The sequence below is a fragment of the Triturus cristatus genome, chromosome 6 (genome assembly GCF_964204655.1).
Source record: "Triturus cristatus chromosome 6, aTriCri1.1, whole genome shotgun sequence".
NCBI lineage: Eukaryota > Metazoa > Chordata > Amphibia > Caudata > Salamandridae > Triturus > Triturus cristatus.
In genome coordinates, this window is record NC_140589.1 from 1,342,210,266 (window position 1) to 1,342,227,815 (window position 17,550).

The following is a 17,550-nucleotide window of genomic DNA, read 5'->3' on the forward strand; positions in this document are numbered from 1 at the left end:
GAAGATCTGTGTACCACACCCTTCTTGGCCAATCCGGGGCGATCAATATGACTTGGGCCCGGTCTTGGCGAATCTTCCTCAGAACCGGAGGAATCAAGGGTATGGGAGGAAACGCGTAAAGGAGTTGCGAGCCCCAACCCAACTGAAACGCGTCCCCCAACGCCCCCTGCATCGGATACTGGAGACTGCAGAATGACGGGCAGTGCGCGTTCTCGCAGGTGGCAACAGGTCCACCCAAGGTGCTCCCCACGTCTGAAAGACGAAACGAACCACCTCCGGATGGAGCCTCCACTCGTGGTCGGCGGAGAACTGCCGACTGAGACTGTCCGCACGTACGTTCAGCACCCCGGCCAGATGATTTGCCATCAGACAAATCTGATGGTCCTGAGCCCAGGACCAGAGACGCAGAGCCTCTCTGCAGAGACAACGCGACCCCACTCCTCCCTGCTTGTTGACATACCACATCGCGGTAGTGTTGTCCGTCAGGACTTGAACCGACTGACCGTGAAGGGAAGGGAGGAAGGCTTTGAGCGCCAAACGAATCGCCCGCAATTCCAGAAGGTTGATGTGAAGCAACCTCTCCTCCGGAGACCAAAGACCCTTGATCTCCAGATCCCCCAGATGAGCACCCCACCCTAGGGTGGATGCATCCGTTATCACTGTGGCCACCGATGAAGGAAGATGGAAGGGCTTTCCTTGGGACAGATTGCCCTCCACGCTCCACCAAGATAGATCCGCTGCAGCTTCTCCGGAGATCCTGATCGACTCCCTGAGATCTCCATTGTGCTGATACCACTGCCTGCGGAGGCACCACTGGAGCGCCCTCATGTGCCAGCGTGCATGGTTGACCAACAGAATGCAGGAGGCGAACAGACCGAGCAGGCGAAAGACCTTCAGAACTGGAACAACCGCTCCATTGTGGAATAAAGGGACCACTTCCTGAATGTCGAGAATCCTTTGAGGAGGAGGGAATGCTCGACACACAGTAGTGTCCAGTACCACCCCTATGAACAGGCTGCGTTGAGAGGGCACCAGGTGAGATTTGGGCACATTGATCGAGAAACCCAACTCGAATAACAGCCAAGATGTTACCTGCAGATGATGCTGCACCATCTCTGGGGACTCTGCCTTCAGAAGCCAGTCGTCCAGGTAGGGGAAAACCGGAATCCCCGACCTCCTGAGATGAGCAGCCACCACTGCCATCACCTTTGTGAAGACTCGAGGTGCGGTAGTAAGACCAAACGGGAGGACCGCAAACTGGTAATGTTGCGACCCAACCGTAAAACGGAGATACTTCCTGTGCGACTTCAGGATTGGGACATGGAAGTACGCGTCCTGCAAGTCGAGCGACACCATCCAGTCTCCTTGCTGCAACGCTTGAAGAACCTGCGCAAGGGTCAGCATCTTGAATTTCTCCTGTTTCAGGTAAAAGTTCAAGATTCTGAGGTCCAGTATCGGACGCAATCTGCCGTCCTTTTTGGGAATCAGGAAATACCGGGAGTAGCATCCCTGACCCCTTTCCTGCTCCGGAACCACCTCTATTGCACCCTTCTGAAGCAAGGCTAGAACCTCTTTCTGCAGGAGAAGCAGATGGTCCTCCGAGCAATAACCTTGGCAAGGAGGGTAAGGGGAGGAAACTCCCGAAAGGGAAGGGCGTACCCAGTCTCTACGAGGTTCAAAACCCTAAGGTCTGTTGTAACAGATTTCCAATCCCGTAGAAAGTAGGACACCCGACCCCCCACAGGACTTACATGATCCGGGATGGGGGATCTAGGGCTGCTTCCCTGAAGCCTCATTGGGAGCAGAGGAGGAGGACGAAGAAGAGGGGTTGCGTCCAGAACCTCTCCGACCCCTTTGCTTCCCTCTATAGGACCTATAGAGGGGATTCTGTTGTTGCTGCTGCTGCTGCTGAGGCTGTCGGAAGGAGCGAAAGGATGATCTTCCGAAACCCCTAAACTTTCTAAAAGCTGAACCCCTAGTAGGTGCCTGCAGACCCAAGGACTTTGCCGTCAATCTGCTGTCCTTAAATGGTTGTAGGGCAGAGTCTGCCTTCTCCCCAAACAGTTTATGTCCGTCGAATGGCAGATCCACCAATGTGGCCTGAATATCCGCAGAGAACCTAGAGGAACGGAGCCACGCCTGTCTTCTCGCGGCTATAGATGAACCCATAATTCTTGCCACCGAATCTGCCGTATCCAGCCCTGACTGGATCACCTGTCTGGCAGCCGCCTGAGTGTCCACAACCACCTCCAAGAAGGACACCTTATCACCCTCAGGTAATTTAGGGGCTAAAGATTTTATTGAGTCCATCAAGGCATGAACATAACGTCCCAGCAGGCACGTGGCATTAGATGACTTCAGCGCCATACTTCCTGAAGAGAAAGACTTTTTAGCCGCCTGGTCGATTTTCTTGGACTCCCTATCTGCTGGAGACTGAGGGAAAGCACCCGAAGCATGTTTCGAACAAGATGCCTGCACAACTAGGCTCTCCGGAGATGGATGCATTGACAAAAAATCAGGATCCCCAGGTGCCACCCTATACCTTCTTGCCACCTGTCTAGAAACCGCCGGAGAAGAAAGAGGTTTCTTCCACACCTCCAAAACCGGCTCTAAGATGGCCTCATTGAAAAGCAACAAAGGCTCCGAAGTTGATGTCGGAGAGTGCAACACCTCCGTAAGCAAGTTAGACTTGTACTCCACAGAGGGCAGCTGCAAATCTAACAGATCTGCGGCCTTCTTAATTACCACATGGTAGGGTGCCAATTCCTGTGGTGGAGAAGATCTTGCAGAAGTATGTTCCCACTCTGGGGTCAGATCCAAACCACTTGCTTCTTCTATTCCCTCAAATTCATCCGAAGAAGTGTCCACTTCACCTTCCTCCACCTCTGCTCTATACCTTCCTTCCTCCAATACCCTTTGAGCCTCCCTTCTTGATCGAGTCCAGGGAGCCGGCGTCGTTGACGTCGTACGCGGCGTCGGTGGAGCCAGAGGTACCGGAGTCGGCGGCGCCGGACGCGGCGCCGACGGCGTCGGCGTCGAGGAAGGCTCCGAAACAGGATGATCCATCCGAAGCCTTGACGGATCCCCTGTCGGCGCCGGAAACTGCCACAAATGCGCCATCGGCATAAAGGGCAAAAAGGGGGCCTGAGCATAATGCTGCGGCACCCCTAGCGTATACGCCATAGGACCCATGGGACCAGTTGGTGCTCCGGATGGGAAGGCCGCCCTATTAAATATACCATACATGGCATTTAGAAATTGCGTCGCATCTGTACCTGGAGCCGGGAACTGTGGATAAGGAACAGAACCTGTATCCCTTTGTGGAGTATCTGGCGTCGGCTCTGCAGTGTCTTCTACCGGAGCCGCAGATTCATCAGGCACTGGAGCAGGCTCTTCCTGTTCCTGCTCATCAATAGAAACATCTGACTCCACTCGAACCGGAGACGAAGCCTTTGACGGAGCCGGTGACTGCGCCGGGGACTGCGCCCATGAACGCGCTGCAGCCCGCTTCGGCGAAGGAGATCCTCTTGGAGACTTCGAAGGAGAAGGTGACAAGTCCTTGCTTTGACGCCGACGGGGTGAAGTCGACCTCGATTTCCTGTTCTTCGAGGACCGACGTCGAGAAAAATGCTTTCTTTTTTTATGATGCTTCTTCGACCTCGACGACCTCGAAGTCGACGACTCCCGCCTCGACTTCTCCTTCTTTCTCCCTCTCTTCTCCTCACCGATCTTTTTCATAAAGAGTTTAATCTTCCTCTCCTTCAGTGCTTTAGGATTCATCCTCCTACAGCACACACAATCTTCCACATCGTGGTCCGAAGAAAGGCACCACAAGCAGTCTTGATGTGGATCAGTCATGGACATTAGACCTCCACATTCCCTACAGGGCTTAAAGCCCGACTTCCTCGTCGAAGACATACCAGATTTTTAACAGTAACATAGCAACACTACAAAGTACCTAGAGAGCACTGGAAAAAACCGTTGTGCGTCGACGGCGCGGAAAAAAGGGAACTGACGTCATCACGCCGACGTGGGCTTCTTATGGCTCCGGTGATGTCGTACGGAGTCGCGAGCGGAGCCGATGCATTATGACGTCGCCCGCGTCGACGTGGAGTGCTGGGAAAGAAAAGTTCTGTGGAATTCTGGCGCAGGGGGTATTCACAAGGTGAGGAATCCACTGGCAGATGTATCCATCAGAAACAAAAGACTGCTGTCCCTAGCAGGTCTCTATTCCTGCAATCACAACCATTTGCAAAGATCTTCAGAATAAATGGATCGTGCCTCTTGATGAGGTAGTGTATCCGTGATGGATTATGAACCAACCAATTTCTGATGCCCCAAATGCATCTATGGCATTCCAAAGGCTTGTCAGGGTCACAATGCAGACTGAGTGCAAACAGGATGCTACAATGCACTCCGGGCAAAGATAAATTTAGCCCCCCATTTCCGGTCTTGACACTTATGTATAATGAGGATGTAGCTACAAGGTTCACACTGCCAATAATGGAGAAGCCCTAATTTGAATTATCTTTAAGTCAGGGAGAAAGAATGGTAAGAGTTCTATTGTCAAGCCAAAGCCATTCCTGAATGTGGACTACATGATGTTAAAAAATATATTTACAAGTGATCACCAATGTAGACCTGCTAGAGGATATTTTAAATCACCCCTTGGGTAGGGTTTTTGTGGGAGGGCACAGTTTTAACTATTGTTCCATCAGAGATTAAACACCAATGGGTTGAGGAACCTTCCCAAAGCCAGACCAGAGGAGCCCAGGAACAGATCAGCTTAGCATTACTGATGCCACACAGGGAGGATTGATGAAAGGTCAATCTACTCGTTCAATGAGGGAGCCTCTGGTTTCTTCATCGAAAGATTGGACAACCACCAGCACACCCTCAATACGTGGTGGGTCAGATTGTTGCTATGTGATGGTTTACAGAGGGCTCTGTAGTACAGGCACACACTGCATTTTGTGTACACACTTCACTTGGGTATACCGTAAAGTATAGTACTCATGTAGCTTTGTAGTCTATTTGGAGAATCTAACATTGAGAGCCTGTACAGCAGACAACTGACATGAATGTAATCTGTTGCACATCACTGGTCTGCATATTGCATGCATTTTTCAATGTGCCATTGGAAAACCAACATCATGCAGTGATAAGTGAATTAGAGCATAACGTTTATTATATTACATTAATAAACTGTGACATACACACAATCAAAACAATAACAGAGAGTAATATCCAAAGTAATGAAAAAAACCTCTCAAATCCATTTTTAAAAGAATAGTGTCCAGATTCACACATCTAGATTGTGTATTGACAAACCCAGGAAAGCATACTCCATGACTGCAAAGTGCCAATTTAAAATACACCAATAGGCATTCAATATTACCATTATTAATCTCAATTCACACACTGAGATGAGTCACAAGTGAGAGAAGGTAGCAAAAAAGCTTTTTCTCCCTCCTTGTGACTCTCCTGGTTATGCAGTTCTTTACAAACGCTCCTGCTGTAAAAAAACATGTAGGTCCAGATTCCCAAAGGTTTAGCGTCGGGTTAGGAATACTTTTGTAACGCTAACCTGACACTAGACCTATTTGGGGATTAACAAACCAACACTAATTGGTATTAGCCAATGTATGGAAAAGTAACGCAAAGCAGCGCAAAACGCTGACTTGCATTATTTTGCGTCAAGGGGGCATTACATTGGTGGTATATGGGTGTTCCCATGCAATCACCCAAGCTTTTTGATGCTTAACCCTTTCTACTAACATTAGTAGACAGGGTTTAGCGCCAAAAATTTGCGCCACTGTAAACCAGTTGTTAAATTGAGAAATGTTTTAATTTCTCCCTTATTTTCCGACTTTGCATGCATGCTGCACTGTGCAGCACACATACAAAGTAGGAAAAGTTTTAAAGTGTGTCTAGGCAAAGTATTTTGTGCAGGAAGAGTACCATTTGTGTAAAAAACCTATGCTAGACTCAGGCACGCGCCTTAGCACTATGGCACTAAGGAAAGTGCATTGCGCACGACAGCAGAAATCAGTGCTGATGTCAGAGAGAGGTGAGGAGAGAGCCATATCTCTGTGAATAGGGTGCTCTCCTGCTCTCTCCCTGTCTTGAAATGCAGTGCAGCCTCTTTGGGGGCTGCACTGTGCTCCGTGACAGTTTTCAGAATCTGGGCCGAAGTGTTTACAAACTGTAGAAGGCAGGTGGTAGTCAAGAAGAAATGGGTAAGCTGTCAATTTAGCTAAATATACCGCGGGATGCCCAAGTCACAATGTGCCACTTTTAGTTGCAGTGAAACCAATAACCCATTAAAGGAGGGTGGTGGCAAAGCTGGCAAAGTTGTACTTCGAATGCTGAGGTAGAAGTCTGCTGTCCCATGCAGGGCTTCCTCCCATTATTTTCTAATCAGCACAATGAGTGACAGAAGCAGGTTTAGCTCTGTTAATGTCAATGAAGCTGGCAGCATAAGCCTCGATGTGCACCGCTGCATTGCACTGTGAAGGAATTGTGAATCCTTTGTTGTTCAAAAACTAAAGCAGTGTGCAGATTCTGATACTAGGGGGCATATTTACTCATCTTTCATGGAACACAGGGAAGCAAGCAAAGTTGATGCACTGCCTGAAAGGGAGAGAGCATAAAAGGCTCTATAGTTAGAAAGATATGGAGCATTTCAATTCCCTCCTTGCACACTGTGTGCAGCCTGTGACCAACACTGGGACCCATGCACAACAGTGCAAGGGTGCCTGCATTACAGGCAGAATTGTTTCTGTGCAGACAGGGAGACCTTTCTGCACAAAAACAATCCTTAGAGGCATTTTCCTCATTCTATTTGTGCTGCAAGATGCAGCAGGCGTGCAAAGGGAAAATAACGAGGAGAAATAAAGGTATTTCTCCTCGTTATGGCTAACTGGGGTAGACATGGCATTTTTACACATTTCCATGTTTACCAGCTATAGTAAATATGGCTGAATGGTCCCACCCATGCCCCACCCATGGAACGCCTTCCAGATTGAAAAGTAATGTAATATCGTGCAAGCAGCTGCGTTGCGTTACATTTCTTTACAAAGCCAAGCAAGATGACGCAAATCATCCCTTGCATGGCTTTGTAAATATTACTAAAGCCTTTGCGTTGTCCTTGCATCACTTTGCACGACACAAGAAAAATGCAAAGGCTTGATAAATCTGGACCTGGGTATGCAAATGGACTTGATGCAAGATTGTAAATTAAAGTTTACTCAACATCAGCACTGGAATGCTCTACAATGTTCATTACCTCCTTGTTCGTCTTCCTCTCACAGCGCTTACGTATTTGTTTATCTCCATTTCTGCAGAACCTAATTACCAAACTTCCCGGTAACGACTTCCCATTTCATTTTTCTGCAGCCGATTACCATATTGGCTAAGGTACGTTTTTCTATTTTTCGTTTATTGTTACAGACCAGCTGTAGCGGTTTGATTTTGCTTTCTTGTGGTCACGCTCGTATGGTGGGCATGCAAACCCACAGGGGGCATCTGTGGCCTGCAGGGCAGCCTGTGACAGACTCGGGGATGTTAAACAATTAAAAACAAAAAATCCTATGATTTAAATTTGCAGCATTTAGAGCTCCGAGGGGTGCGCGCCACTTTTTCAGCTGTCCGGTGCGATGTTGATGAGATCGGCAGATCCTGACATCTGCCTGATCTCAAAATGGAGCCTCCGCTTTGCCTAGGCGGTGCGTCATGCATCTTCTGCCTGTCCTTTGTGGGTAGGGAGTCTGTGGTGAGGATAGCATTGCCGTGGTTTCCAGCTGGTTTTCACCGGAATTTTGTGCCTCTGCCGACCTGGTTACCGTTTTAATTTTCCTTGTGGATCGATAGTGTTTGGAGGCGTTTTGTGAGGTCCTTTTTGCCCTTTCAGTTTGCTGACTGATTGCTGACTGCTTGGTGGTATAGTCATAAGCGATTCAGAGGACATTGCAGTGGTAACTGGGCCATCTGCGGGGTATCAGTTACCCCCAGCTCTTCAGGCCATTATTGCAGCTGCAGTGGAATCTGTGTTTCGTGCCCGGAGGGGGCTCCTCTTTCTGCAAAAGTGCTTAGAATGGATCATTTCTTGGTGGGGGGTGACCTGAAGGGCTGTTATGTGCAGGGCGCAGATTGGCCTAAATCGTGCAGCATGCTCAGGACAATTTGGGCTTTGCTGCTTCAGATCAGGCACGGACTGATGATGACTTTTCCGAGTCATACATACTTTATTCTGTAAAACATACCATCAAAGTATACAAAAATACAACACACATGATCATGACTTGACTTCTTCTCGCAGTATCAACAGGCTGAACCTAAATCTTTGCACTTGCACGCTTCCATTTGCTGTGGACTTACAAATGAATGGAAGGATATTGAAAAGCAGTCCTTCCCTCACTTCTTGTTGAAACATTACTCTCTGGAGAAGAATGGGGAGGAATTCCCAGGTTCTGTGAAAACTGATAACATCATGGCTGAGTTGTCCACCCAAGGGGCTGTGGTGTCGGAGGATGCTCGTCCAACTGATGCTGTTGACAAGAAGGTGAAAGGGGCAGGGAAGCAGGCATATGTGGCTTCGAACTTTGTAGTCTGTGATAATGCATACTCCACTTATGCCATCAGTCCTCATTAAGGACTTCTATTTCTTGGCAGAAAAGGTGCAGATGAGTGTGAATTTCTCTGCACTCTTGTCATTAATGGAACAACAGGTGCACTTTCTTTCCAACATTACATCTGACAATCCCTGTGAATCTGCAGTGGCTTTTAGAGCTGCCATTGCTGCCCGGTGCAACATTTGGATGCGCTTGTGGAAAGTGAATTCTGCTCACAAGGCAATCCTTTTGAAACTGCCCATTACAAGTTCCAAGGTTTTTTGGCAGTGATTTGGAGGAGCAGATCAAGAAGCCAGCAGAAAACAGGAAGATGGTTACTCTTGTTCAGCCTGTCTCCAGGGGCACAGGTTTTGGTTACAAATAGGCATTTCTTGCTGGGGGGTAGGGCTCCTCAGCACCAGCCCTTTTGTGGTAGAGGTCAAGGCCAGGTCACCCTCAATGCTAACAAATCCCAGAACTCTGCAGCCACAGCTGCTGTTCCCAAGCCTCCTAAAGGATGACTGCTCCAGGTTTCGTTCAGTGGGGGGCTGTCTGCAGTTCTTTCAGGACATTTGGGCTCGGACCATTGTGGATACATGGGCCATCCAAGTGGTCTCAGAATATACAGTAAATTTAGTATATACAGAAAAATTCGGCGACACTCATCCTCGCCATTTTTTCAAGACTCCTGCTCCTTGTTCCCCACAGTAGTTGGCTGTTCTCCAGGGACTTCAGTTACTGCTCCAGAAGGCGGCCATTATTCCAGTACCTCCTGGGAAGATTTTCCATAGTTAATAATCCCTACTTTTCCTGGTACAGAAGACGTCATGAGAGTTCTACCTTGTGCTGGACCTCAAGAGTGTCAATCAATGTATTCCTCTTGTGTATTTCAAGATGGTATCTCTCCAGTTGATTCTGCCTCTCTTACGGAAGAGTGAGTTCCTGACCTCCATCTATCTCTTGGATGCTTACCTCCTGGTGCATCCATCTCAACACAAGTTCCTGCTTTGGGTAGCCTCTACCAGTGTTTACCAAGCTGGCGGCAAAGCTGGTGAATATTTTACATTCTGAGGATGCCGTGCTTTTCCCTAATCCGGATGACTGGCTGATTGCCTCTTATTCTTTTTCCAAGGCCCAGGTGGACATACTGGGGAGAATCACACTGTTGCAGGAGTACGGCTTCTTGATCAACTGTAAGAAGTCCCAGATCCAGCCATCCCAAGATCTCTTCTTCAATGGGCCCACTTCAGGATGGACTTGGGGGAGGCCTTTGTGTCAGAGGAACATTGTGTTAGTGTTTGCTCACATACGTACTCTCTCTTTCTTCCTCCCTTGGCATCGACAAGGACCTGGCTCCGCAGTCAGGGCGATATGTCCTCTACGTTGGCCCTAGTCCCCAGGGGGAGAATGTACCTATATCCTCTTGTTCACCATCACCTGAGGCACAGGAACCCATTGTCTCAGCAGTATGAGACTCTGGTTCCCATGGCTCCTCAGATCTGCAGGGATCTCCAGTGGTGGATGGACCCTGCTCATTTGAACAGGGTTTTTTTCAATTTCGAATACTGTGCTGGTTCTCATGAATGATGCCAGTGGGATGGGATGGGGTGCAACTCTGGTGGCTTCCCCTGCACAGGGGAAGTGGTCTTGGTCTGAGATGATTCAGTGGTCCAATTGGAAATAGATGATGGTATTTCTGAAGGCCTTTTTGTTTTTTCGGCCCCTGTTGATGCACACAGCTGTGTGTGTTCAGATGGACAATAAGGTTGTCCGCTTTTATCTGAATCGGCAGGGTGGTATGTGCCCCTCTTTGTTTCTCCTTTAGGATTTATCTTTGGGCGGAAATCCTTCACCTGGCTCTCTCAGCAGTCTATCTTCCAGGGAGTGAGAATAGGCCTGACGATGCTCTGAGTCAGAGGTTTACTTCCTTGGTGACGATGGGTTTGGATCTGACGATGTTTCAGTTGATTCTTCTTCAGTTCGGTCACCCTTGGCTGGATTTGTTCACAATGGAGGGGAATGCCCTCCTTCCTCAGTTTTGCAGTATGATACCATCTTCAAGGGCTTGGGCAGAGGATGTGGTGACTGTTCCCTGGCCCTGGGGTCTTCTTTATTGATTTCCACCCATCACTCTTCTCCCTTGGGTGGGTCAGAAGGTGATCCAGGACCGGCATAGCTTTTTTTGATTGCACCGGCTTGAAGGAGGTGCCCTTGGTTCCCTTGCCTTCTTCATTCGTCAGTCTGGCCCCTTTGGGTATTGCCAACCCATCCGTCCCTGCTGTGTCAGACACTTCTTCCTCTCAACACGCTTCACAGGTTTTGGCTTGCGGGTTGGCATTTGAAAGGCAGTCCACCTTAAAGTAAGAGTATTCTTTGGACATTGCTGCACTGATTCAGCAGTTCCAGTGGCCGCCCAACCTTAAGACTAATAGAGGTCATTGGCGGAATTTTTCCATTTGGTGTCAGGACAATGGTTTGTCATCTTCCTCTAGTGATCCTGAGGCAGTGTTGGAGTTCCTTCTGGACGGTTTTCAACTCAGTTTTGTTGTATCTTCTCTCCACAGTCAGTGGATGGCTGTCCAGGATTTTCATGGGGCTGGCGTGTTGTCTATTGCCCCTCTAGCGGCACTCTTGCTGCTCAGTTGTTCTCTACGGGGTGCTGTTCTTTACTCCCCAGTGCCACTGTGAGACTTGACTCTAGTTCTGCAAGGTTTGCAGGGTGCTCCATTTGATCCTTTGGAGTCCACTGACTTTGAGTTTCTGTCAGCCAAATTTGTGTTTCTGGTCGGCATTTCTTTCGGGAGATGGGTGGGGGAGATTGGGGCTTTGTTAAACTCCCCTTTATTTCTTAATTGTTTCTCCGGACAAGGTGGTGCTTCGACCTAGTCCTGCATTTCTTCCTATGATGGTTTACTCATTTCATTTGGACTCTGATATTGTTTTGCCTACCTTTTGATGTCCATCATGCTCTTTCTGTGTATTTGCAGCACACTGCCTCATTTCGCAAATCTGATACCTTGTTTGTCTCCCATGGTCTGGCGAAGAAGGGTCTCAAGCCGTCTCTCTTTGCTTTGGATTGGATTAAGTTGACCATTTATTATTATTATTCTTTGGCTGGCCAACCTGTCCCTGCATCTTTTCCTGGGAGGTCCACCTGGGGAGTTTATGCCTCCTGGGTGGCAATTAAAGGGGCTTCAATTCAGCATAGTAGCTTTGATGACAGTTGGGCTTTGCCGCACACGTTCATGATCCACTACTGTCTGAAACTTGGGTGGAGATGTATCGTCTGATTTTGGCACTGCTGCTTTGAGTTCTGTGGGTTCTCCTGCAGCGTAATGTTTTGGGTCATTTCATTTTATTAAATATACCTGTATTTGTTTACTCGTGGTGTGGTTTGTTCGAAATCAGTTTTGGTTTGGATACATACTCATACGTAAGGACTGTGAAAGGAAGATGGATGAGGAGGTAATGCCCGGTTTTATTACTCCGAATCAATGTCTTACTCGTCACACTCCGGCTTCCAGCCGCCACTCCCTATTGTTCAACTGATTTCTTTCTATGCTTGATTATTTCAAGACGTCCTTCCAGAAAGTGATGCATTTGTACTCATAAGTATGAGGGCCATCTTGGATTAGCAAGGAAAAGTCAAGTTTGGTAATTAGGATGTGCAAGAATAGGCATAAACTTATATGTAGGGACTGTGACGAGGAAGACATGGACTTGGATAAATGAAAACTACTGGTACGTAACTGGGCATTAGAGCTCCTGTCTTGCATTTGTTGTATATCAAAAATTGTGTTGAAACCTTCAAAATACTTACACTTCATAAATCATGTAGCGACTGACTTCAAAGGCTTTCTAACTGAAAAGTTCACTTAACTTACAAGGTGTATTAGTTTCTAAAACATAATGCATGCAGTAATCATCCATGCAACAAGGCAGCGGATCACAAAATCAAAACAAAAGAATGACAAAGAAAACAGGATGCTGGCCATGATGGCATTGTTAAGATTGTCCTTACCAAAGAGTGAAATCCTATGTCTTACAAGAACTCCAAGCTTGCAGAATAAGCTGAAGACAAGAGTAACACAAAAAAGATAGAAAGAAAGAGACAGAGAAAGAAGAAATATAAAAGCTGAAATATCAGCAAGAAAAAGCAACATGAGGTCACACACAAAGATTTAATTGTCTTGACACAATTTAGGAATAAAGAACCAAAGGAAACTAAGTTGGAGGGGCAACCTCATTTAAAACGTGGTTAAAAAGCATGTTACAATTCAATGGAAATCAAAGCCAAGCCAATAGGAAAGTAATCAGGATGTAACAAAACAAAGTAACCACTGAACCTTCACAGAAAAGTGTAGCATCAATAGGAATCCATCATGGTGCTCTGTGTATTATGATAAACATCCTTGAATAGGCTGCAGAATGCTTGATGCATGTCAGGAACATAACATTGTCATATTTGCTGAGAGGGTAGGTCTTTATCGAAGGATATTTTTTACTCCTTTAATAGCATGTGGATCTTACAGCCCAAGATAAACTATGCACATATACCATACAAACATTTTGTCTTGAATTATTTTACAGACATACGAAATCAAGGCTATATACATATTGCTAATGCAGTGAACTGGTGCTAGACAGCAGTCTATATTTATAAGGCTTTTACCAGTTAGCTGCTGATTGGATATTGCAAAAGATGAAGTTACATCAAACTTAAAGTCATTAAAATGGGTATTTGTTGGACCCTAACACCATAGAAGTTTAGAGTTGTGGTGCAGGCCATTACTTTATACAAGGGCTCAAAGGTTTGCACAAAGACTCAAATTATTCTTGTTTTTGGCTAAATTGTGCAGTATCGTGAGGGAGGCATGGTCCTGCTACTCTAGCTCTGTTTCCTCAGGATGTAGTACCATTAATTACAATGTCAATAAAATGTAAGGCTGCCAAGGGGGGTGATGCTGCTAAAATCATATCTGTGTACATTGTGGGAATTAGAATTTTAAAAGAAACCTTGCTTTAAAAAGGGGGGGGGGTTTATTTCAGAAACTGGGAAGGCCTGCACCTGGCTGTCTGGGAAAAGGACATTAGTAGGTTCTGAAAATTGGAGGAATGGGGGTTTCAGGGTTGTGGGGTTGAATACACAATTATTATCTTGAGAGACCTGGCTGTCTCACTGCCTGGCTTGGCTTTGTAGGACACTACACCAGATACAATAATCCATCAAACCTAGACAGCCTACAGAGAGTTTGACCATTCTGGCTTCTGAAAGTCAAGGGGTCCTTAAGCTGTCTCAGATAGGTGATAGAACCAGCACCTGACATTGTGGTTCAAGGGGATTTATATAGAAAAGAACCAACAATCTGGTTTGCCTTAATTCTGAAGGTGTCAGTACTATTAACCAAGCCTTTAGGTGCCTTTCATGTGCTTGACAGATATAGGTTGATTAATGTATCATGGCAATAGCTTGGTTAGATCCATGCTTGGTTGAGGTAGTCCAATTGCTAAGGGGTTGATTTAGAGTTTGGCACAGAGGGTACTCCATAGCAATGGTTCGGAGTACCTTCTTGCCAAACTGAAGGTCTGCCCGTTTGAGTTACTGCGGGACAGACCTTGAGTATGTCAGCGATGAAGCCTATTCCATCTTCATCACTGACACACTCCGCCAACTGCCCTAGGGAGTAAGGGTCGCCGGAGGTTTGGCTATTCGACTGCCTGCACGATTTGGAGTGGGTGGTTGAATGGTGAGTTTTTACTATCCCTTACCACCGTAAAAAACCTGGTGGTAAAGGATAATAAAACAAATTTAAGTGATCCTCACCCTGGTGGTGGTCAATAGCTTTTGTTTTTTCAAAAACAAAATCCTGCTTTGACAAAAACAAGTTAAAAGTTTGATGGGAGACGTTCAAACCCTTAACTCATTGCAAATGCCGAGCACTCCAAACTCAAAATCGTGCCTTAAATCGTTGTTATACAGCTGACTACGTTCATTATGATCTGGATAGGAATTACCCCAGGGACTTCAAAACTGCCAATGGTATCCACCAAGATTCTACTTTGGCACACTTTCTTCGACCTTGACGCTGCCTTAAAGAGAATTCAGGGCAATGGGCCTCGACCAACTCTGCTATTATGCATGCCGCTGTTGATATGTTTGCACTCAGACTCGCCTTGGGCATCTTTAGGGTGAGCTTGAAAACATTTGTACTGAATCTAAGTTAATTATCTACTTAACAAAATCAAACTTTTCAACTGCTGGCTCACAATAAACAATTTAAAAAGATTCCTTGTGAAATGCATTAGCCCTACCACCGGTCATGGAATTTTATCATCTAGGAATTCAGTTTGCATGCTTCCAGCATGTGAATTAAGCATTTGGTTAGATTGAAAAACTGAGTACTAAGGTGGGTGGCCTCTAGTCATTAAACCACAGTTTGAGAGAATTGCCCTTTGTTAGCTGTCTTGACAGTTTATAATGCTAGGCACCTAATTAGTTCTGTCTATAGGGTGAAGCTTTGGGGACAATCCCTTGTAAATAGTTTGCCTGCAGTAGCACAAATATCTATCATCATCATTATGTAAATATGTATTTCCCACATATTAAAAGGGCGCACCAAAACCAGGAAAAATAAATACCGATTCCTGTGAAAATCAGATACAGTAATTGGTTTAAAAAACAGATTCTATTTATGAATAACGTTGTTACCTTTAAAATAGCACTATGGTGCATTAACTGGCTCACCATACATGTCCAAGTAATAGTTTCAATAAAATCTACTTGGGACAAGGTGAACTTAACATTACACTTATTCGTATATTCAAATAGTGTATCCATATATTTTTGTAAAACAATAATCTCATAATAAGGGCTAGGAATCTATTAGGAGAAAATATTTTTTATGACAGACATAACAATCTAACCTTACTCTTGAAAGAGTGATAGGTTTTTAAAATACAGTTCTGATGTAGCAAGGCCCACATTAAGTGATACAAAATAGAACATAACTGGGACCTTCATAATTGAAGAATGTCTTAATTTACCTTGCATAGAACATGAATGGTTGAAACACCTACAGAAATACACGTGTCTAACTTCTGAACAGAGGGTTCTCGAGTTCCAAACTCTTTAGGAAAAGGGGATTAAAGCTGAATGTTTTATCTGGGGAGTATCTCACCTCGATGTTTTGGTACCTGTAAAAATGAATTATAATATTGGCAATATCCGAAGTTGTAGCAATCACTGCCTGAAAGCTCTTCTTGGATTCCTCATAGACGGAATTACCCTTATAATTCATAAGACAAGACTTGGAAGACATGCCAATTCTTTTTTAAAATGCAGTTTGTTGTATCCAGTGGCGGCTCCTCCACTGAGGAAGAGGAGCGTCACCCCATTACACCAAAGGAAAAATACAATGATAATAACTATTGTTATTATCATTGTATTTTTCCTTTGGCAGTCAGTGGCTCGCTGGGCTGGGCAGGGCAGGGGGAGGAGTGGTTTGCACTCCCTAAGTGCGCAGGACTGCTTGGCTAGCCCTCTGAGGCCAGCCAAGCAGTCCTCCCCACTTTGCATGTTCCCCACAGGCTTCATTACACAGCCCGGTGAGGAACATGCAAAGCCACCCTGTACCCTGTCTGATCGCCAAACTACGGTGCTCAGACCAATAACAACGCTGCATTGCAGCATTGTGATTGGCTATGCGGAGCCATTCACAGCACTGTGATTGGCTCAGGAGAGCCTGCTGCCCGCATTGCAGCATTGTGATTGGCTATGGGGAGCCATTCACAGCATTGTGATTGGCTCACGAGAGTCTGCTGCCCGGGTGCTTCCAGCTCCTGCTGCCAGCCGGGACTGGGACCGAAAGATGGAGAGATGGAGAGAACGGTGGAGAGGCACCCATCCATCAATTTAAGGTAAGTCTTTTTTTAATTTGTCAACTCCACTGCCGCCGTCCAGTAGCAGCCGCTACAGGTTGTGTTGGTTCTTCTCTATTCCCACATGCACCATGGCAGAAGAGACGGGCAGGCTTCACTTAATTCCATATAGCAAGAGGGTAGGCTCATAACATGATAAGACAATTTCCCTTGCATTTTCTGCAATTCCACACACATCCCCTTTCCCAGGAGTGATGCCCTGTTAGTATCCTCACACTTGCACTGAGTTGACAGGAGCCCTGTTGTTAAAAGCTAACTCTAGATTCATCAAAAATTGTAGTATTTGCTGTTACCTGTTATAACCCAAACATCCTGAGGCCCTTCTGCTCTCCCTTTTCTACTCTTTAATTTCTATAGTGCAGCCCTAATCACAAGGAAATTTGGGATCTACCACTAAATAAAATTATATCATTGACTTTGCAATGTCAAACTATTGAGCATGTGTACATCCTTGCAAATGAAATCAGAAATTAACATAGAGTATAGTGCCTAAAAGAGTTTTGAGTATCATCAGGTATCACCGCATGAACTTATGTCACTAAACAATATGGTGAAGAGCAAAAACCTGAAAAGTCGGCACATTTTTAATGTTGTTGTGCTTGCGTTTACATAGTATGGTAAAAACTATGTATCATTTGTTAACATTGAGTTCCCCTGAAGAAGGAATTCCCGAAATGCATTGAGAACACGGCAAAGAAAGACCTCATGAGGAATTTATAATGTTGTGAATGCATTGTAAATAATTGTAAAATATAAAAGACACGTGAAAAGAGTCAAATGAATTTGTTTATTGCTCTTTTCTTCTTTCTCTTTGCATTATTTATGATTACATTGAAGTAATAGGTTTACAGTTATTTGTTGGAAGAATGGTTTAATCAAGGTATTAATGTAAGAATTTGTTAACTTTGCATTGAACTACATGGGCAAGAGTGGTGCACCTTGAAACATGTGACAGAGACTGTACACATTAAAAGATTGATTAATCCACCTGACAGGAGCA

General features: G+C 45.8%; 1 protein-coding gene across 1 annotated transcript in view; it reads right to left on the reverse strand.

Moving 5' to 3' along the window:
* RYR2 (ryanodine receptor 2) overlaps positions 1-17,550 on the reverse strand; it is a 3,458,987-nt gene that overhangs the window by 913,777 nt on the left and 2,527,660 nt on the right. Inside the window, exon 61 of the mRNA XM_085612346.1 lies at positions 12,634-12,683. Within this exon, the coding sequence (XP_085468472.1) occupies positions 12,634-12,683 (50 nt within the window). The remainder of the gene's footprint in view (positions 1-12,633; positions 12,684-17,550) is intronic.